This window comes from Neoarius graeffei, chromosome 1, assembly GCF_027579695.1.
Source record: "Neoarius graeffei isolate fNeoGra1 chromosome 1, fNeoGra1.pri, whole genome shotgun sequence".
NCBI classification, from domain to species: Eukaryota; Metazoa; Chordata; class Actinopteri; order Siluriformes; family Ariidae; genus Neoarius; species Neoarius graeffei.
In genome coordinates this window covers 91,557,575-91,581,051 of record NC_083569.1, presented here as the reverse complement: position 1 = coordinate 91,581,051, position 23,477 = coordinate 91,557,575, and the positions used below count along the sequence as shown (strand labels likewise).

Below are 23,477 nucleotides of genomic sequence, written 5' to 3'. Positions count from 1 at the left end.
GCCCGGTCGCACTAACCTCATAGAACACCACATAGAGACGCCCCCGGGGGTGGTAGTGCCTAGCCGCCCTTACAGGCTACCCGAACACAAAAAAAAGGTGGTTCGGGAAGAACTTCAGGCCATGCTCGAAATGGGCATCGTCGAAGAGTCCCACAGTGACTGGAGCAGCCCGGTGGTCTTGGTTCCCAAGGCCGACGGCTCGGTCCGGTTCTGTGTGGACTATAGAAAAGTCAACGCGGTGTCTAAATTCGACGCGTACCCAATGCCTCGTATTGATGAGCTGCTCGATCGACTAGGCACAGCTCGCTTTTACTCGACACTGGATTTGACGAAGGGATATTGGCAGATCCCCTTGACTCCATTATCCCGGGAGAAAACGGCCTTTTCCACACCGTTCGGCTTACACCAGTTCGTCACACTTCCATTTGGGCTGTTTGGGGCGCCCGCTACGTTTCAGCGGCTGATGGACAGGGTCCTCCGGCCCCACGCCACCTATGCGGCCGCGTATTTAGATGATATTATCATTTATAGTAATGACTGGCAGCGGCACCTGCAACACCTGAGGGCCGTCCTTACGTCGCTGAGGCGGGCGGGACTCACTGCCAACCCAAAGAAGTGTACGATTGGGTGGGTGGAAGTACGGTATCTGGGCTTCCACTTGGGCAACGGGCAGGTGCGTCCCCAAATTAATAAGACAGCAGCGATTGCGGCCTGCCCGAGGCCCAAGACCAAAAAGGGGGTGAGACAGTTCCTGGGGCTGGCTGGCTACTATCGTAGGTTTATACCTAATTATTCAGATGTCACCAGCCCGCTGACTGACCTCACTAAAAAGGGGGCGCCAGATCCGGTCCAGTGGACAGAGCAGTGTCAGCGGGCTTTCTCTGAGGTAAAGGCTGCACTGTGTGGGGGGCCACTTTTACACTCCCCTGACTTCTCTCTCCCTTTTACGTTACAGACGGATGCGTCGGACAGAGGGCTGGGGGCCGTTTTGTCCCAGCAGGTGGAGGGGGAGGACCGCCCGGTCCTTTACATCAGTCGGAAGCTGTCAGTGCGTGAGGGGCGCTACAGCACGATTGAAAAGGAGTGCCTGGCGATCAAGTGGGCAGTCCTTGCCCTCCGTTACTACCTGCTGGGGCACCCTTTCACCCTCTGTTTGGACCACGCGCCCCTCCAGTGGCTCCACCGCATGAAGGATGCCAATGCGCGGATCACCCGTTGGTATCTGGCACTCCAACCCTTCAACTTCAAGGTGGTCCACAGGCCGGGGGCGCAGATGGTCGTGGCGGACTTCCTCTCCCGTCAAGGGGGGGGGGGGGGGTCGGCTGCAGGCCAGACAGGAGCCCGGCCTGAGTCGGGCGGTGGGGGTATGTGGCAGCGGGGGCGTGGTCAAGTGCCGGTCTGTGACAGGAGGGCGGAGTCAGGGAAGGTAAGTGGCAGAATCACTTCACCTGAGAGCAATTAACCTGTGTTTGTGTGTCTTCCCAGCAACCACGCCCTATATAAGGAGAGAGAGAGCAGAGGAAGTGAGCTCTCTCCCACACCAGATGACTTGTGTGTGTGTGTGTATGCATGTGGCTGGGAGAGTATACATTGCTACTGAAAAGTGCAAAATAAAATAGTTTTTGGAACTCAGTTCTGGCCTGCCGTACTTCTGTGCTCCACCCACCTGCTCTGACTTCTACAAATATGTACTAGGCTTAATGCTTGCAAACAAAGAAACAAACAAACAAAAAACCCGCATTCAGAGTGCTTTCATACGAATATGTATTTCTAAACAGTATGTATATAATACAACTGAGTATAGTAGGACTGTATTCGACCATGTTGGATTGATTTGACTGCGCATGCGCACAGAGTTGGGGTGGTTCTGACAGCAGGGCTTGAGTGGAAATCTCTGAGAGTCCGGATGGATAAAACATAAAACTCTTTATTAGTCACGCATTTGTTTGGAGAAGTGCAACAGAGAGGTTTGGGTGAGTTGTTTTGTTTGGGTATCTGCTTTTAAAACATCCTGAGTTGCAAGCCATGTTGTTGTTGTTTGTTTGTTTATTTATTTATTTTTCTATCCAGTGTTGACTCGAAGTTAGTGACCCTGTAGTTTACATGTTGCCACTTTTTTATGCAGCTGTGTAACCTGAGGAATTCCCTTCCTCTTTCATGCATGGACAATTTTCTGATGTTTTGACAGCATGTCCTTTTAATCAGGATAATAAAATGTCATTTCAGTCACTTTCAGAGGTGGGTAGAGTAGCCAAAAATTGTACTCAATTATGAGTATTGTTACTTTAGAATATTACTCAAGGAAAAGTAAAAAGTAGTCGTCCAATTAATTACTTGAGTAAGAGTAAAAAGTACTAAGTGAAAAAACTACTCAAGTACTGAGTAACTTTGTTTATTGATCAGGATGTCATAACAGGCAGAGATTTCATATATATTTCACACAAACTGTGTGTGTAGTTCTGTGTATTAACAATAACAAGAAGCTCAAGGCAGTCTGCACATAAACCATAACACTGTGTGCACGTTCACTCCATGAAGTGACTGTTCAGCTTTAACAGCAGTTGGCTCTCAGTTTTGCACTGTGAAGCTGTGACCTTTTAGCTGTGAACAGGTGAAAACAATAAATTAAATATTAATTAATTAAATCTTTACAAAGAAACATAACAAAACAATGGGTAGAGGTTACAAAGAAAAAGAAGAAAAAGGCAGTCAAGCTAGCAAGCGGTCAAGCTAACAAGTTAATGCCCTTCCTTTTGTGAACAAGCACTTGTAGACAAATAAAACAAATCTCACAGAAAAAAAATGCCTAAAGTCTTCACAAATCCCTCTAATCCACAACAAATACAGTAGCTTGAAAAATGGAGATTTCACAAACGATATGTTACGCGTTTTGTTATTTAGTAAGTTTTCACCAGTCTTCCATTCCCAGTTTTTGACCAGAGCCGTGTACAACTGTAACGCTATTGAGGAGCTGACATTAGGCGAGCAACCTTATTTTCATGAGCATTTTTTGGTTTCACATCAATAAAAAGTGATTGTTAGGAAGATTTTTTGTAGTTTTATTTCTTGGTTCTCTGGTGTGTGTGTGTGTGTGTGTGTGTGTGTGTGTTATCTTGCTGTCTGAGGCCGCAGTGCGTCAATACATTTCCACAAAACAATGTATTTTACAGTTATTTATGATGTTACAACAGGGCTAACGTCTGCCTACGAAGACAGCCAAAAGCACACAGCCTACTTACCGCAATGTGTTTCCTCAAATTCGACATTGAGTTTTTATAAGCTGAAACGTCCACTGGTTTGGGGAGACACGTTGTGACACCGCATAACATAACTATTATTTTTTGTTGTTTGGAGAGTGAACATGGTTTGTATGTGTGGCCAGGGGTGTGCCTCTTCAGCTTGATGAGAAACGCTGGCTGCTGTCTCTGCCATTTTTCTTCTGCTTCCGGGCTCTTTTCCACCTGGACTGCTCTTGCCACAGGAATTTTGTGTGTGGGCGCACGTGGCGGCTTGGCTCTGTTTGATTGGCGAAACGGAGTTAAACCAAAGCTCCTCCCACTATGGCTCTGGCTGCTACATTTTGTAGGGGACAGAGCCGACTTAAATTACTGGGTTTACTAATAACTCTATGTGTAGCAACTGGGATATGTATGAGCTTATCAGAGTGGCAGTTACATGGGATATGTGCGTGTGTATGTGTATCCTGGTGTATTGTGTCTGTTTTCCCACCCCACAATTTAGAATAGTAGGCCAGTTTAAATCAATAAACCAAATGAGTTTATTTTAGAGCCCTATGCTCCACAATTATTGAATGAAACTATGAAATGAAAATGTAGAATAAGACTGTAATAAAATAAAAAGCAATAATTAAGTTGTCACAGATAAGCCTTCAATGGCAGTTCAACATTTAAGCATTTCTTAACCCTTTTAACTCCGTAGTACCTTATTTCACCAAATCCCCAACTCAAAAGTTGTATACTCATATTCAGAAGCCTAGCTGATGTCCCGGGACCGTCCTAATAGTAGCTACTACACTGACTAAATGAACTGAACCAATATCAGTGAACCTTATTGGCAATTACAGAATAAGCAATGTGAACTTATTTGGTGTGTCTCTCAAAGACAAATAAACCTCAGCATATAAATGAAAGAAAACCTCCAAAATTACCATACAAGATTATCATACACACATACAATTTCAGTCTTTAGTGTCACAGTGTCCGAGACTCTGAGTATTCGTCAACGTAAACAGTTCCTCCGATAGAAATAAACCTTCTGTAGTTCCGTGTCAACTTAATAAATCCAGTCGAGCCAAAGTTCGCTTGTTAGGCAACTTGTTGAATTGTCAAGGGTTCCAGTGCTGTTTGGGTGAAGTCAGGTGGCAGGGAAATCCTCACGGGGGAGGGGGAGAGAGGGAGAGAATGAGGAAACCAACTTTAAACCTTATTCGAGACGAAGAAGCCGATGTTCGTGGACCCCAGCGCCGTCTTCTCGCAGGACTCGCCAGCTGTCACCACTCACAGTGCTCCAGAATTCCAACTTTGCAAAAGTCACTTGCTTATCAGCACAATAAAACTTTTCCTGCTTCACAGTTTACCGACTGCCGGTGCTGGCCGCCATGTTCAACCAACTCTGCTTTGTTGCCCGCCTCCTCATTCTCCCTCCAGACCTGTCGTGCCCCCTGATTGGCGGAGGAGCGAGTCAATCACAGTCTCCCCCACAATTTGATCGGTGAGATGCGGTCATGTGACAGGGCCTCTGCTGGAAGTCTCGACAAAACATAAACAAACAGACCACGCATCGCACGGATCAATAAAAATTAAGTAGCGAGTAACGAGCAGAATATAGCCCAATGTAATGGAGTAAAAGTACCGCTTCTTCTTCACAAATATACTCAAGTAAAAGTAAAAAGTATGCTGCATTAAAACTACTCTTACAAGTACAATTCATCCAAAAAGTTACTCAAGTAAATGTAACGGAGTAAATGTAGCGTGTTACTACCCACCTCTGCTCACTTGTCTTGTAGCAGCTGAGATGATTTGCAGGACAGTTTGTCTAAAAAACCCCATCTACATGAGGTTTCTGTGCTCAGCTTGATGAACAGTCCCTGATTGGGTTTATCAGGGGGATACTGCTAAGGAAGTGGACACAGTGAACTTGACACAAGCCCAGTCACATTTCTTATCTCTACTGAACACGGCTGACTGCCTTTTAAACAAGAAACCTCAGCCATGCCAGTGTTGCAGTAATGTCTCATTATTCACACAGTCACCCTTAATTACTCTGTTCTGGTATCACCGTATGATCTTAGAGAACATCTAGTGATCATTTTTGAACACATTTCACTTGTTTGTCTCACCACCTCAACAGGAAGTGTGGGGTTTCATCAGTAATACTAGTGTGTGTGTGTGTGTGTGTGTTATTGCACACATTTGCACACAGACAATGTGTGCAAATGACAATGTGACAATGTGCAAATTTGATGTGAAGTGCTGTAGATCAAGTTATCACAATACACGTTACTTTTTTTTTTAATATGCTTCTCAGTCTGATTAGATGCTTCTAACAGATCTGGCATGGGAAACATTGTGTATGAGCACGATGCCGAGGGCATGGGTGCCTCTTTTATGGCAGATTCATACACTGAGACCGCCACCTTGGATTATTTTTTTTAATGCTGTAGAGCAGGGGTATTCAACTAAAGTTTGTAAACGTTCAGCTACATGAAATTCCTGGCTTACTAAAGTCTGGATGGACAACTAACTTCACTGAGTAGTGATAAGATTTTTATGACGTAATGCTGTAACAGTTGATGGTTTAAGGTCGTTTTGTTTTGCAATTTTGACTAGAACCATGGATGCTGAATTGATGAGATACCTGAGACACATAAAAGAGAATAAACACATACTATGGTCCATTCTTCTTTCAGCATTCAGTTTGCTAATTCAACCAAAGACTGGAAATAAAAGGAAAAAAACCATGGAACTCTGTGAAAATTCTTTCCTTTCTGAGCTAATCCCTAGGGAAAAACTTCACAGGATCTTTAAGGATCCATGAGGATTGTCAAAGACCTGCCAAAGATCCTTAAAGGATCTTAAAAAGATCTTCAAAGATCTTCATATGCAAAATCATTTGTAAAGATCCTCAAGGATTCAACAAGGTTCTTTCAAAGATCTTAGAAAATTGAAGATCCTTGAAAATCTTGACAAGAACTTAAAAGATCTTTGTAGATCTTTGAAGATCTTGCCAAGAATTTTAAAGATCCTTGAAGATCTTTTGAGGGTCTCAAAAACCCTCACAAAGAACTTTACGGATCCTTGAAGATCCTTGAAAGATTTTCACCAGGGAATGTCCCTTAGGTGTGTGTGTGTGTGTGTGTGTGTGTGTGTGTGTGTGTGTGATGCCCTGTGTGAATACGAACACTCCATGATCTTTGTGATGCCACTAATAGACTTTCCTAAACTCAACTTTAGTATAACCTTGTGAATTTCCTGTACAACCCACCCGTTTCAGACATGAGCCCAAGGAGAGAAAAAAGTTTGATTGAAGAGGTGATAGGATATATATATATATATATATATATATATATATATATATATATATATATATATATCCTATCACCTCTTCAATCAATACATATATATACACATACATACATTTTATATATATATATATATATATATATATATATATATATAAAATGTATGTATGGGTCTGTCTCAGAAACTGGGTACTGTGGGGGTCCCCCACTAAATATACTCACAGTCAATAAACTATACGGTTTTGAATGCTGATGTTGGTTTTAATTTGAAATGAAATGATGAAAGAAATAATCCAGATAAAACTAAATCTTTGATGTGAATACTCTATTCAGAATTTGGCAAAAATTCTGCAAATTTGTGGAAAAATGGCAGCTTGATCTGGGACATGATAAATGGTTGACTACATCGCATTCACTTAAACAGGTTGTAGTCCACTGAAAAGTCTACAGTTGTAACTGTATACACCTAAGGATTGGTGTGCTCACAGAATAATCATAACCGTAATAAAACATCATGCAAAATATTTGATCACCGTTGTAACTCCATTTTCCAAATACCCAAAACCAATACGATCGTGTGTTTTGATCTTAACAGAAAGCCTCAGGGTCAAGGTCACTACCTCACCAAAAGTAGTAACTTAAAATCACTATGCCATATAAAAATTTAGTTATAAATCTGCAATTTTGTTTTTTAAAACAAAAGCTGAAAGTTAGGTATAGAATATGTTTCTTACAGAATATGTTACGATGGTAGCTGGTCTTGTATGAATTTCCGAGCTATAAAATGAGTTGTGGTCTATTTTTTACCGTCGCATGTTTTGTGTGCAGGGAAGGACACACATTAACAATTTGCATGTGTAGAATGGAATTTTCCACTCCAACAGTTAGAAGTTGATCGTGCTTCCATTTGCAGTCTTTCTGTTACGCGAGTGATCTGTTCGGACGTTATCACTGAAAAGGTGAGTTTTGACAGTTTTATTTTGTTTTAGTCTTGCAGTATACGGTAATAGAATGTTTCTTTTTCATCTTACTTTCATATTTCGTAGTGTTTGCGTATTTTTGGCCAATATTTTGCAACCATGGTCAATTTAAATCGAACTTTTGATAGAAGCTGCGGCCAGTCATTTTGCCCCGCCCCCACCTTGCGCTCCGTCCGGTGCGGTAGTGATGTCCCGTTGCTCGCGCGCCGCAGCAGAGACCCGTGCGACCTTCAGCCTGTGCAGTCGCTGTTCTTTTACGACCACCGTTATTCTCATCTTTCCGGTGTGTTCTTGATTTTTCCATTGTGTCCTATTGTCTTATTTCGCCATATCAAATACCCAAAATATATCATATTATTCATATTTAAGTGAATAATCAGTTCAGTCATCATAACTTGGCATTTTTAACCCAAGCAATCAAAAAGAGGAAATTTATTCAATATTTTCACTCATCTGTGAAGGAGCTTTAATTTTTCATGATGTAGGTATTTTATATGTAAATCAATTTTACAAAAGCATTTGAATTGTAATAAAAAAAAATTCTACAGTGAAGGCCAGATAAAGCAAGGTACTATCTTTATTCTTATTAAACATGACAAAAGAAACATTGAGTGGTAGGTAAATGAAAAAAAATAGTAAAATTAGAAAATTTATTTTTTGACCATAATGTCCCAAATGAGAGACCAGTTTCTGAGACGGACCCATATATATATATATATATATATATATATGTTACAGCAGACGGAAGAGCTGAGCACATCTCAAGGGCAACCTAAAAGGTGAGTTTGGCCAGAAAAAAAAAAAAAACAGAGAAAGCAAGCTCCGGAGGCAGGGAGGAAACGTGGTCGACCTCCAAAAGCAAAGAGGCCTGGTCGGCCACATAAAAGGGCAGCACCATCCAGTCCTACATACCTTGCATCAGAGTCCTCCAGCTCTCAGGACCATAGGGAGGCCCCTCCACCAAAGAGGACATGTGCTCAGAGAAAACAGGGAAAGGACTGAGAGGATCAACAGCCTTGTCAACCAATTGTCACCTGAGGACTCGAAGGAGCTGCTGAAGAAATTGGCAGCAGGGAAGGTGTTTGACTGTGCTGGTGCTCCCCAGCCTGATCCTCAGCATGATGTGCCGAGCTGGTGTGTGTGTCATCGGTGTTGCGAGATGCCGACTGATCTGTAGAGGAAGTGCTGTGAGAATCACTCTGGACACTGCATCAGCATTATGCCCGTATGTATTTATACAGGTATTATCAGATATCGGTAGATATTGCAGCCTTTCAGAAAGTTAGAAACATCACAGCCAGTCTGTGAAAATTTTATATTCGCAAAATTTGTTTACTGTAAATGTTTACTGCAAGTGTCATTATACTGCTATCTTACTGTATTTAGGAAAATCCCAGTAAATTAACATCCTGCACAAACATACAGTGCTGCAGCACCAGCTTTTGACAGGCTTATTGCTTCAATCAAGTTTCTAGCATAGTTGTCATTCATAATGTTTTTTTTTTCCACTTTCCAAGCATGTACATTTAGATACACAATTTACTGGCTAATGTTATATTCATGAATTCCTGCATATTTTATTTCAGGAGATGGACCATTTCATTTTGGACAAAGTAGTCCTTCACCTACAGAAGCTATTACGAAATGACTTCCTTGCACTCCATACTGCCATTGAAGATGACGTCAGCAAGACCACCCGCCATGTAGCCTATCGGCAGTTTATTTTGTGGCAGTATGGCCGACTGACAGTAGGAGACCGTCATGTGATCCCCAGCTGTGCTGTCTGGAGAATTCGTGACAAATTTCCAGCCAGCACAAACACCTACACTGGATATGTTCCAGGACTTCTAAACTGAGATTTGATATAATTGGACTCTTTCTACAATGATCATAGAGATGTAATAATGTATAATAATGTCTGTATAAAATCTTTAATGTGTATTCTCAGTGGGTGGCACAGTGGTGTAGTGGTTAGCACTGTCGCCTCACAGCAAGAAGGTCCTGGGTTCGAGCCCAGTGGCTGACAAGGGCCTTTCTGTGTGGAGTTTGCATGTTCTCCCCGTGTCTGCATGGGTTTCCTCCGGGTGCTCCGGTTTCCCCTACAGTCCAAAGACATGCAGGTTAGGCTAACTGGTGAATCTAAACGGCTCTAAATATGCATGTGAGTGTGAATGGTTGTTTGTCTCTGTGTCAACCCTGTGATGACCTGGTGACTTGTCCAGGGTGTACCCCGCCTCTCACCCATAGTCAGAAGGGATAGGCTCCAGCTTGCCTGCGACCCTGCACAGGTTAAGCAGCTACAGATGTCAAGTCAAGTTTATTTGTATAGTGCTTTTAACAATAAACACTGTCACAAAGCAGCCTTACAGAATTTGAACAATTTAAAATATGAGCTAATTTTATCCCTAATCTATCCCCAGTGAGCAAGCCTGTGGCGACGGTGGCAAGGAAAAACTCCCTCAGACAACATGAGGAAGAAACCTCGAGAGGAACCAGACTCAAAAGGGAACCCATCCTCATTTGGGCAACAACAGACAACAGTCAGGACAAACAGACGAGGACCCAAGAGCGCAAGTTAAATGTTGAATTTATTGATAGCAGGGGAAAGGGAGTATGTGTGTGTGAAGTTCAGTGGCAGGAAGACTGAGAAGTAGGGATGGCTGGTGGGAGCGTGGTGGTGACATCTGAGGTCTCCCATCCAAGTACTAACCAGGCCCGACCCTGCTTAGCTTCTAAGATCAGACGGGATCAGGCGTTGTCAGAGTAGTTTGGCTACAAGCTGACAGCCCTTGGTGTTCAGGCGGTCTCCCAGCGAGCAGGCTCTCAGCAGGCAGACAGGACAGCACAACAGACAGGAGTTTGGGAACAGGCTGAAACACAGAGTCACAGGTCAGGTAGCGAGAATGGAGACAGAAAAGCAGGGTCAGGTTACCAGGGCTGAAGAGTTGTCGGAGTTGATGCCTTGAAAGATGATCTGACACTGAAGCTTGGGAGGACTGCAGTTTAAATATACACAGGGAAGGGAGCAGGTGATAGGAACCAGCCAATGACAGCCACTGAAAGTCAAATGAGGGTTAATGATGGTAATTGACAGCAGGTGAGCCTGATGGGGAAGGAGCATGCGGGCGTGGCAGGTAATACAGAGTGGAGAGGAGTGGAATGTTACCTGAAGAGAGGAAACCACAGGTAGGACCATGACAACAACATGACTATAAAATTAACAGTCCTAACATAAAGTCAGCTTCATTGATGCTATAAACCCCCCACTGACAGAAACCTGAGCGCAAAACCATTCACGACAACCACAGTCCCAAAGTCAGCAAGTCATCTGGAGTCCTAAAGTCAGCAAGTCAACTGCAGTCCCCAGCCATAAAAGCACCACTGCAAGAGTCCAGAGCATCCTCCAGGACCCCCAACTTTCCACATGGGGCCGCCCTCCATAGGAGCGATGCGATGAGACTCCAACCAGATACAGGGCACCAGAATGGATCAGGCAGGTCCGAGGAGCAGAAGAGGTCAGCATCTCGATTCCAGGACTGACATGTAACTCAGAGGGACAGATTTTGGGGGGGAACTACAGGTTGTTAGGTATGCCCAATGTAACCTGAATAAGTAGAAACAGTATACATATTGCACTGAGTACAAGCAGGGACTCCGGCAACTAACTATGACAGCATAACTAAAAGGGGAGAGCCAGAAGGTAACACAGGCATGAGGGAGCCCCGGGACATAAAGCAGCCAGCCACCAGAGGTGTGGACTCGAGTTACATGACTTGGACTCGAGTCAGACTCGAGTCATGAATTTGATGACTTTAGACTTGACTTGACAAAATGTAAAGAGACTTGCAACTCAACTTGGACTTTCAAATCAAGTTTATTTGTATAGCGCTTTTAACAATAAACATTGTTGCAAAGCAGCTTTACAGAATTTGAATGACTTAAAACATGAGCTAATTTTGTCCCTAATCTATCCCCAATGAGCAAGCCTGTGGCGACGGTGGCAAGGAAAAACTCCCTCAGACGACATGAGGAAGAAACCTCGAGAGGAACCAGACTCAAAAGGGAACCCATCCTCATTTGGGCAACAACAGACAGCCTGACTATAATATTAACAGTTTTAACAGGTATAACCCTCAACTGTCCTCATGGGGCTGTCCTTCACAGGAGCGGTGCGATAAAACTCCGACCAGACACAGGGCACCAGGATGGATCAAGCAGGTCCGAGGGGCAGAAGAGGCCAGCATCTCAATCCCAGGATCAACATGTAACTCAGAGGGACAGATTGGGGGGGGGGGGAAGAGAGAGAGAAAGAAAACACAGGTTGTTAGGTATGACCTAAAAATGACAAGTATTAAATCTGTGTGGTAGGCTCGCAGAGACGAGAGTCTTTACATCAGGCATAACACACAACAATGGCATGTTAATATGGTAAAAAATATCATGACCTGCTCTGGCTGGATGCTTGATTGGGTGATGGGAGCACACTCCTCAGCAATGATGAGATACAGATGGGACCCTTAGGGCTGGCCAAGACAATTCAGTTACATTTCACCGGGTCTAGGACATGCGACAGAATGTCTGACGGTCGATTCCCTGCAGGCTAGGATAGCCAGTCGAGGTCTCCACCCTCTCCACCAAAAGATTTCCTGTTGACTCCATGTAACTCAGAGGGACAGATTTGGGGTGGGGGGGAGGGAAAGAAAACACAGGTTGTTAGGTATGCCCAATGTCACCTGAATAAGTAGGAGCAGTATACATATTGCACCGAGTACAAGCAGGGACTCCGGCAACTAACTATGACAGCATAACTAAAAGGAGAGAGCCAGAAGGTAACACAGGCATGAGGGAGCCCCGGGACATAAAGCAGCCAGCCACTACACCGTCAACAAACTCGAGTGACCAAGCGAGTGGGGACTGACAGCATCCATACATCCCAGTTTACCAAAACACCCTATGTCTGAGGACCCTCCAGATCTACTCCTTTACCTCATAAACACCATTAACAAAAGGCTTGACTAAACAGATATGTTTTCAGCCTAAACTTAAATGCTGAGACTGTGTCTGATTCCCGAACATTACTTGGAAGGCTGTTCCATAACTGTGGGGCTTTGTAAGAAAAGGCTCTGCCCCCTGATGTAGCCTTCACTATATGAGGTACCAGCAGATAGCCTGCACCTTTTGATCTAAGTAGGCGTGGCGGGTCATAGAGGAGCAGAAGTTCACTCAGCTACTGTGGTGCGAGACCATTTAGTGCTTTAAAGGTCAATAGTAGTATTTTATAATCAATACAAAATTTGATTGGGAGCCAATGCAGTGTGGATAAGACAGGCGTGATGTGGTCATATTTTCTAGTTCTAGTAAGGACTCTTGCTGCTGCATTTTGAACTAACTGGAGCTTGTTTATGCACTTATTGGAACATCCAGACAGTAAGGCATTACAATAATCCAACCTGGAGGTAACGAAAGCATGGACTAGTTTTTCTGCATCATGCAATGACATTACATTTCTTATCTTTGCAATATTTCTGAGATGAAAGAAAGCTATCTGGGTGATGTTATCAATGTGAGTTTCGAATGAAAGACTGGGGTTAATAATCACTCCGAGGTCTTTTACTGCTGCACGTGAAGAAACAGAAAGGCCATCCAGAGTCACTGTGTAATCAGAAAACTTACTTCTAGCTGTATGTGGTCCTAGCACAAGTACTTCAGTCTTGTCAGAGTTAAGCAGAAGGAAATTAATAAGCATCCAGTGTCTAATGTCCTTAACACATTCCTCAATTCTATTAAGCTGGTGTCTCTCATCAGGTTTTGCAGAGACATACAACTGTGTGTCATCTGCATAACAGTGGAAACTAATACAATGTTTACGAATAATATCGCCCAGAGGTAACATATATAGAGAAAAAGCAGTGGACCCAAGACAGAACCTTGTGGAACACCAAACTTTACCTCGGTACGTCTAGAAATATCACCATTTATATCAACATACTGATAACGATCAGTTAGATAAGACCTGAGCCAGGAGAGGGCCATTCCCTTAACTCCCACAACATTTTCTAGTCTATCCAGAAGAATGGAATGATCAATGGTATCAAATGCTGCACTAAGGTCAAGCAACACAAGTAGCGAGACACAGCCCTGATCAGACGCCAACAGTAGGTCGTATATCATTAGCTCCTGCATGGATAACTATCTTTGAGAACCTGTGCTTGCCTAGGACCCTAAGATTACCTGCTATGTCCGGCGCCCTGGCTCCCGGTATACACCTGACTAAAGCTGCTGGTGCCCCTAAAGGCTGAGCTAATTTCACGTGCCGTATGATAGAGTCCCCTATAACCAGAGCTCTTTCAGGTTTCTCAGTGGGTGCATCACTAAGGAGAGCAAACCTGTTCGACACATGACGTGGAGAGGAGTGGTGCTCCCGTGGGCGAGCCTCAGCGGTAGCTTTAGCTCTATGCTTATGCCGCCGAGCCGTCACCCATTCACCCCGCTGTAAGGGCTCTAATGCCGGAGTTGGGGGATTGCTAACTCCACCTAGGGCATCCAGACTTTCCCTAACAGAAACTACACTGTTCTCACGCTCACTAACCTGCTCTAAAGCCTGGACACGCGCTTCTAGCACTGTAGTCTTCTCCGTCAGAGAGCTAACTAATCTGCACTTATCACAAGTAAAGCTAACAAAGCTATCGCTAGTGACGGAGGAAGAATGACTAAACATCCTGCACTCAGCACACTGAACAGGCTGAAGGTGTGCCATGATGAAAAGATTCACGTACCTTAAATGAAGATCTGTTGATATTAAAGCAGATCAGATGTGGATGGCCTCCGCTTGTGGACTTTACACAGGAGGAGAGAAAAAGAAAGCTTCCGGTCTCGGCGTTCTTCCGAAAAAAGAAAGAGAAAAAAACAGGGGAAAAAAAACCAGAAAAAGGAAAGCGAAAGTGAAAAGTACAAAAATGAAAGCGACAGTACAATAAAAATGAAGAGGATACTGGAAATTTATTTGTAGAAAAAAAGTTAAAAAAGGATTCTTAACATCAATTTAACATCAATAACTTGTGACTTCACTTGGACTTGAGCCTTTTGACTTGACAAGACTTGCTGCTTTCCCCAAAACCCAAAAATTAAAAAGTATGTTATTAAGGAACGTATCTTTCATTGTGTGTATGTGTGCGTCTGTGCATGTATTTGCTGTCGGCACAACATCCAATCAAATTAGATCCACATTGTTTTGATCTGACATGCTGTCATCCAATCAAATTGCAGGACAACCAATGAAGAGGAACTGTCAAACAACATGCCAGTTAGAAAAAATTATACCAAAGATAGTTTCATTCGGGTATAAAAACTACGAGGTGGTCAACAAAAAATGAATTGCAGTATGCAAAACATGCGGGTCGAAGATTACAGACAGAGACGCAACAACTTCCAACTTCGTTCAACATTTGAAGTTGCACAAAGAATGGTAAGTTCTGAATGAAAGCTAATGTTTATTGGCTAACTTTTCTTTGCTGTTTAGTTAAATCAATGAGGCTGTAAACTCACTGTTAATGTTACATTGCAAACATGGTAATCTGTTGCGTCCACTGCGAGTTCACTCCCTTATTCATACATTTGTTAAGTGATTTTTTTTAAGCGAGGTTGTATGAGGTACTTATACATAACGTTAGTCAATGTACAGTATCACACACAGTAGACGGCGGTCAGCAGCAGTGCATATTTTAGGCACCTACAAAGACATACAATACATACACATGCAATTCATAACACAATGATATTGATATTAATAATATGAGTAATAAAGAGTAGTTTAAATACAATTCATTTGTGGTCATAAGGGATTTTCTGACACCTGTTTAATATGCTTACCTCTTACAGATTTGAAGAATACCAGATGAACAAAAGCATCACAAATGAAGCACAACAGCCTTCAATCTCACAATTCCTGGACAATCGTGTCAGGCATTACAGCATGAGTCATCCACAGCAGAAAGCTATCACCAATGCAATACTGTCCGACCTGATTATTGATTGCAACTTGCCCCTGTCTATTGTGGAAAATGAGTTTTAGGCACTTTCTGACAGTACTTGACAGCAAGTACATCCCAGTGTGTCGCAGAACACTGACATCAAAAACAGAGAACCTCGCTGAAGAGAGACGTTCAAAATTAAAAACTCTATTGAGCAACACTGACTATGTTTCAGTCACTGTGGACATTTGGTCTGACTGAAAGATGAGGGGATTCCTGGGTGTCACTGTGCACTGGATAGAGAAAGGGGCAGAGAGGATACAGCTGAAGTCCAATCTCTTGGCCTGTGAGTGCTTCAAAGGCTCACACACAGCTGAAAGAATCTGTGACCAATTTGAGTCAATATGTGATGAATACAACATTAAAGATAAACTGGACTACATTATTCGTGATAATGCTGCTAACATGCAAAAAGCATTTACTGTGTGCTTCCCCAGTGAACAAGAGGATGACGATGATGGAGATCATCTTGATGACCCTGAGCTCTGGTGTGACTTAACCCTGGAAGATCAGCAAACAGTAGATGTTGCTATGGCAAAGAAACAGTGCTTGCAGTGTTTTGTGCACACTTTTCAGCTGGTGGTGGGAGACGGTTTGAAAGAAACAAATGTGGTATCTCCTTCTCTTTCAAAGTTATCAAAACTCAGCTCACTGCTGCACACAAGCACAACATTCAAAGATGTGTTTGATGCTGAATTTGGGGAACAGAAAGGCATCCCTGCTGCAGTTAACACAAGATGGAACTCAACACTGAGGCAAATGAAGGCAGTTCTCCAGTGCAATCATCTAAAGCTCTGTGCTGTTCTAGAAAAGGCTGGGCACAGGAGGTTGTCATTCACAGCACAGGAGTGGAATCTGTTGAAGGAGTTGGTGGACATCTTGAAGCCATTTGGAGAAGCAACTGATTTGACATGGGGGAGAAGGTCATCACAATCAGTGTTGTTGTTCCATCCATCTTGTCCCTCAGCCACCACCTTGAGAAGCTGAAGCCTCAAGTCTGTTTCCTGAGCAGCCTGGTCAGAAGTCTCCAGGCATCCCTGAACAGAAGATTTCTTGGAATCTTCATCAACATGAAAATGGCCAGGACACAAGATGGGGTCACTGCTCCCTTTTCAGATCCAATCTACCTCAAAGCAGCTGCCTTGGATCCAGCCTCTTCTCTGTTGTGGGTGGAGCCCCATGTGCTGGTCAATCGTGACGTCAAGGCAGAGGTGGCACAACAAGTTAAAGGTAAATGTTACTGGGTCTAATGTAACTTTTTCCCTCATAATCTGATCTAATTGACTGCAACAATGATTAAGTGTTCTGTAGTATTTCAGTCTAACACACTGCATCACCAACACAAATGGTAATAAGGACTCTATTGTTACTGCTATTGTTTTTACATGTTTTGCCAGAATTGATCCTGCAAGATGCTGCAGAGACTGAGCAACCTGTGCCTTTTGTTGATGAAGAAGAGCAAGAGGACCTCAGAGAAGGAGAAGGGCTGTTTGCTGCATACCATAAGAGGCAGAAGAAGGATGTTGGGACTACTCCATCACTACAGCTAAGTCACTACCTTGACATAGCCGAAGGACAGAACGCCCTTTTGTTCTGGGCATTGAACATGAAGACTCTTCCTTCACTGTTCCGAGTGGCCATCAGAGTCTTGGCAGTGCCTGCCTCCAGTGCTCCAGTGGAGCGAGTTTTCAGCCATGGTGGCATCATACTACATCCCCATCTTGCACAAATGACTGACAGACTTTTGGCCAATTTGGTCTTTTGCAAATGCAATGCAGCATAGGGCTCTGACATATAAAAAGCACAACCCTGTTCATTGTTATGTTCATGTATTTGTTATGTTTCTCACATGTACACACACACACACACACACACACACACACACAGACAATATGAGATGAGATAAGTACAGGACAGGACAAACTGCTGTGGAACTAGTTGAAATGCAATATGCCATGGAAATACAATGTTAGCACTTTTGTACAAATAATTACAGTTGCACTTGTTTTTTCAAATGTGTTTATTCTGTAAAGGAGTGGTTTAAAATGAAGAATATTCTTACAAAATATGAGTTAAATGTTAAAAATGACTGGTTAATAGTGCAATGTCAGCACTATTTTTTTCTGCAATTTCAATTGCACTTGTTTTAATAAATAAATACAGATTTTAAAAGCACACATGATCTGTGTGGGCGGCACGGTGGTGTAGTGGTTAGCGCTGTCGCCTCACAGCAAGAAGGTCTGGGTTCGAGCCCCGTGGCTGGCGAGGGCCTTTCTGTGCGGAGTTTGCATGTTCTCCCCGTGTCCGCGTGGGTTTCCTCCGGGTGCTCCGGTTTCCCCCACAGTCCAAAGACATGCAGGTTAGGTTAACTGATGACTCTAAATTGACCGTAGGTGTGAATGTGAGTGTGAATGGTTGTCTGTGTCTATGTGTCAGCCCTGTGATGACCTGGCAACTTGTCCAGGGTGTACCCCGCCTTTCGCCCATAGTCAGCTGGGATAGGCTCCAGCTTGCCTGCGACCCTGTAGAAGGATAAAGCGGCTAGAGATGATGAGATGAGACAAGATCTGTGTAAATATATTATTACTCTGTGGTTAAAAGGACTCGAAACTCAAACTGCAGGACTTAGGACTTGACTTGAGACTTGTCAGTCTTGACTTTGACTCGGGACTTGCCTGTCTTGACTCGGGACTTGACTCGGGACTTGAGGGCAAAGACTTGAGACTTACTTGTGACTTGCAAAGCAATGACTTGGTCCCACCTCTGCCAGCCACTACACCGTCAACAAACTCGAGTGAGCAAGCGAGTGGGGGACTGACAGCATCCATACATCCCAGTTTACCAAAACACTCTATGTCTGAGGACCCTCCAGATCTACACCTTTACCTCATAAACACCATTAACAAAAGGCTTGACTAAACAGATATCGTATGTTTTCAGCCTAGACTTAAACGCTGAGACTGTGTCTGATTCCCGAACACTACTTGGAAGGATGTTCCATAACTGTGGGGCTTTGTAAGAAAAGGCTCTGCCCCCTGATGTAGCCTTCACTATATGAGGTACCAGCAGATAGCCTGCACCTTTTGATCTAAGTAGGCGTGGCGGGTCATAGAAGACCAGAAGTTCACTCAGGTACTGTGGTGCGAGACCATTCAGTGCTTTAAATGTCAATAGTAGTATTTTATAATCAATACGAAATTCGATTGGGAGCCAATGCAGTATGGATAAGATAGGGGTGATGTGGTCATATTTTCTAGTTCTAGTAAGGACCCTTGCCGCTGCATTTTGAACTAACTGGAGCTTGTTTATGCACTTATTGGAACATCCAGACAGTAAGGCAATAATCCAACCTGGAGGTAATGAGGTAACGAAAGCATGAACTAGTTTTTCCGCATCATGTAGTAACATTAAATTTCTTATCTTAGCAATATTTCTGAGATGAAAGAAAGCTATCCGGGTGATGTTATCAATGTGAGTTTCAAATGAAAGACTGGGTTCAATAATCACTCCGAGGTCTTTTACTGCTGCACGTGAAGAAACAGAAAGGCCATCCAGAGTTACTGTGTAATCAGAAAACTTACTTCTAGCTGTATGTGGTCCTAGTACAAGCACTTCAGTCGTGTCAGAGTTAAGCAGAAGGAAATTAAAAGCATCCAGTGTCTAATGTCCTTTACACATTCCTCAATTCTATTAAGCTGGTGTCTCTCATCAGGTTTTGCAGAAATGTATGTGTCATCAGCATAACAGTGGAAACTAATACAATGTTTATGAATAATATCACCCAGAGGTAACATATATAAAGAAAAAAACAGTGGACCCAAGACAGAACCTTGTGGAACACCAAACTTTACCTCAGTACATCTAGAAATATCACCATTTCCAACAACATACTGATAGCGATCAGTTAAATAAGACCTGAGTCAGGAGAGGGCCATTCCCTTAACTCCCACAACATTTTCTAGTCTATCCAGAAGAATGGAATGATCAATGGTATCAAATGCTGCACTAAGGTCAAGCAACACAAGCAGCGAGACACAGCCCTGATCAAACGCCAACAGTAGGTTGTTTACTACTTTAACGAAAGCTGTCTCTGTGCTATGATGAGGTCTAAATCCTGACTGATACATTTCATGGATGTTATTCCTATGTAAATATGAGCATACCTGCTGTGCCACAGCTTATTCAAGGATCTTGGAGATAAAGGGGAGGTTTGATATTGGCCAATAATTGGATAGCTGACAGGGATCAAGGTCAGGTTTTTTAATCGGGTTTGATAACTGCTAGTTTAAAGGATTTGGGTATATAGCCAATCCTAAGAGAATAATTTATTATTTTTAGAAACTGTTCAATTACTTGGATGATGGATGGATGGATTCTTAGTTTCATATACTGTAATATTTGACATGCTTATTACCTTGTTATTCTATCATTTGAGTTGTTTACTTACAATAAATGGTAAACCAGTCCATGTTATACAAATAAATGTCTGTTTATCTCCTGATGTGATTTTTTTTATGATGCTTCTGGATTATGTAGCTTGAAGCGGCTTCTCCTTTGCTGGACGAGTTCTTGGGTTGGTGGAGGTGTCGATGGAGCTATGGTGGCCTTTATACATCTTGGGTCATCTTCACTTATTGTCACTTTTGAAGATAGTTCTGATGCCATGAGCAGTTTCCACATACCCTTTATCATTTCTGGTATATAAGTTTTTTTTTTTTTGGTGTCTTGCATGGCACAGCAATGCCAATGCTGAGCACTCTTTGAATACATTCTGTTCATCCTGGGAAAAAAAAAAGAACAGTTAGCAGGAAATAATCACTTTAGTATGTTTCATGTAATTGCTGACCTGTTTTTATTATATGCTGCATGCTAAATAGATTGTGAAATTATATTGGATAAATCATTTTGTTTACAGCAAAAAAAAAAATGGTCAGATTTGTTCAAGTGATCACTGACTTTCCAGAAATTCATGTACTTTGGGAACTTTCTTTGTGGATTCTTCCAAAATTGTTTTATATGTTTGCAGGAAGTGGAAATAAAATTATACATGTTTCATGTGCTGCCCCCATCTTCAGATTTGCCCAAGAACACACTGCTTCCATCAAGAGCTCTCCAAGATACCACCAAGACTGGAGGAGATATATAGTTCCAAGGTTCATTTGTGTGCCTAAATTTACCAAGTTTCAGCCTGATCGAGTGAGCACAAGCGTGATTTCAGAAGATCTTGAAATTCAAGATGGCTGCCATGACCTTTTTAGTCCTACATGAAAACAAATTCACACACTCCGAAAACTATATAAAACTGGTTTCAGCCTGATTGCTTAAGTGCAATTCCATGTAATATTGTAGTTATAATCATGAGGTTTCAGGTTCGTTAGAACAGTCAGAATGTGAGAAACGCAAGAAAAAAAAGAAAAGAAAATGCAAGATGGTCACTGTGACCCAATTACTTTTTCAAGGATTGTGCAACTCTTGCACCAAATTGAAAGTAACTGGACAAGTGTTTCCAGAGTTATTTCAGCAGTGAACTTATAGTTTGCTCCATAGTGTTGTGCCCTTGACACATAGCCACAAAGAGTCATTAAAAATTGTCACAGGTGCAAGTCATTGCAATTTTGAAGTAGATCCCCCCCAATGGTTTTTGAATGGTCACCATTAGAAAGTGTGGCAGGGTAAGGATGCCACATGGAATGACAACACTCCTCTGACCTGAAGGGCCAAGGGAAAAAAGAAAAAAAACAAGATGACTGCCAGAACCCAGTTTTTTTTGATTGATTGCTACCACAAGTTAGTCTGCAACCTGGATACCAAATTTGAACACAACTGGACCAACAGTTGCATACATGCATTCACAGCAGCCATCATGGTGGGGACAGAAACCAACTGAAAGCATAAACTTAGCAGTGGCAGAGGTTCCAGTTTGCCTTGGTAAAAACATCTAGAAAGCTGTGCATCCTTGAAAAAAAAACCAAGCAAGACCAGGAATTTTCCTGTATTTTTGGAAGATCTGAATTCTGGAAAAGCTGAGAAATGAGCACCCCCATTTGGTTTCAAAAGGTAAACTCTCACAGTGCCTTGGTACTGCTGACAAATTTGACCTTACTGAACATATTAATGGAATACTTACACAACTTCTCCCTTTTTGTTGTGCATGAGTGGTCTATTGAGGTGAGTGTTGTAGTCTATGGCTGCAAGAAGACATATGGCCTTGTAGCCTGGATATCTGTACACAAAGTCAAATTATACAGTGGGGCAAAAAAGTATTTAGTCAGTCACCAATTGTGCAAGTTCTCCCACTTAAAAAGATGAGAGAGGCCTGTAATTTTCATCATAGGTATACCTCAACTATGAGAGACAAAATGAGAAGAAAAAAAAATCCAGAAAATCACATTGTCTGATTTTTAAATAATTTATTTGCAAATTATGGTGGAAAATAAGTATTTGGTCAACAACAAAAGTTAATCTCAATACTTTGTTATATACCCTTTGTTGGCAATGACAGAGGTAAAACATTTTCTGTAAGTCTTCAGAAGGTTTTCACACACTGTTGCTGGTATTTTGGCCCATTCCTCCATGCAGATCTCCTCTAGAGCAGTGATGTTTTGGGGCTGTCGCTGGGCAACATGGACTTTCAACTCCCTCCAAAGATTTTCTATGGGGTTGAGATCTGGAAACTGGCTAGGCCACTCCAGGACCTTGAAATGCTTCTTACGAAGCCACTCCTTTGTTGCCCAGGCAGTGTGTTTGGGATCATTGTCATGCTGAAAGACCCAGCCACGTTTCATCTTCAATGCCCTTGCTGATGGAAGGAGGTTTTCACTCAAAATCTCACGATACATGGCCCCATTCATTCTTTCCTTTACACGGATCAGTCGTCCTGGTCCCTTTGCAGAAAAACAGCCCCAAAGCATGATGTTTCCACCCCCATGCTTCACAGTAGGTATGATGTTCTTTGGATGCAACTCAGCATTCTTTCTCCAAACACAACAAGTTGAGTTTTTACCAAAAAGTTCTACTTTGGTTTCATCTGACCATATGAAATTCTCCCAATCCTCTTCTGGATCATCCAAATGCTCTCTAATAAACTTCAAACAGGCCTGGACATGTACTGGCTTAAGCAGGGGGACACGTCTGGCACTGCAGGATTTGACTCCCTGGCGGCGTAGTGTGTTACTGATGGTAGCCTTTGTTACTTTGGTCCCAGCTCTCTGCAGGTCATTCACTAGGTCCCCCTGTGTGGTTCTGGGATTTTTACTCACCGTTCTTGTGATCATTTTGACCCCACGGGGTGAGATCTTGCGTGGAGCCCCAGATCGAGGGAGATTATCAGTGGTCTTGTATGTCTTCCATTTTCTAATAATTGCTCCCACAGTTGATTTCTTCACACCAAGCTGCTTACCTATTGCAGATTCAGTCTTCCTAGCCTGGTGCAGGTCTACAATTTTGTTTCTGGTGTCCTTTGACAGCTCTTTGGTCTTGGCCATAGTGGACTTTGGAGTGTGACTGTTTGAGGTTGTAGACAGGTGTCTTTTATACTGATAACGAGTTCAAACAGGTGCCATTAATACAGATAACGAGCGGAGGACAGAGGAGCCTCTTAAAGAAGAAGTTACAGGTCTGTGAGAGCCAGAAATCTTGCTTGTTTCTAGGTGACCAAATACTTATTTTACCGAGGAATTTACCAATTAATTCATTAAAAATCCTACAATGTGATTTTCTGGATTCTTTCCCCCCATTCTGTCTCTCATAGTTGAAGTGTACCTATGATGAAAATTACAGGCCTCTCTCATCTTTTTAAGTGGGAGAACTTGCATAATTGGTGGCTGACTAAATACTTTTTTGCCCCACTGTATATGAAAAGAATAAACAAATACAGCAGATAAAAATCGTTTGATATGATCATTCCCTGTGATGACCTGGTGACTT

The 23,477-nt window shown here is 42.7% G+C and overlaps 1 protein-coding gene and 1 long non-coding RNA gene across 3 annotated transcripts; one reads left to right on the top strand and one right to left on the bottom strand.

Moving 5' to 3' along the window:
- Window positions 1-2,376: 2,376 nt before the first annotated feature.
- LOC132868203 (uncharacterized) lies at window positions 2,377-5,311 on the bottom strand. Its single transcript, XR_009650813.1, has 2 exons — window positions 3,240-5,311; window positions 2,377-2,601 (listed from the first exon to the last, which is right to left on the bottom strand). It is a non-coding gene; the product is annotated as an uncharacterized LOC132868203 (long non-coding RNA).
- Window positions 5,312-14,787: 9,476 nt separating this feature from the next.
- LOC132870297 (uncharacterized) lies at window positions 14,788-17,617 on the top strand. 2 transcript variants are annotated; one of them, XM_060904007.1, is made up of 4 exons: window positions 14,788-14,986; window positions 15,400-15,837; window positions 15,989-16,781; window positions 16,949-17,617. In XM_060904007.1, the coding sequence occupies exons 3-4, from the start codon at window positions 16,463-16,465 to the stop codon at window positions 17,332-17,334; spliced, it is 705 nt and encodes a 234-aa protein (XP_060759990.1). In that variant the 5' UTR covers window positions 14,788-14,986; window positions 15,400-15,837; window positions 15,989-16,462; the 3' UTR covers window positions 17,335-17,617. The 2 variants fall into 2 exon arrangements, with proteins under 2 accessions (XP_060759990.1, XP_060759940.1); XM_060903957.1 differs by having other exon boundaries at window positions 15,400-16,781.
- Window positions 17,618-23,477: the final 5,860 nt, after the last annotated feature.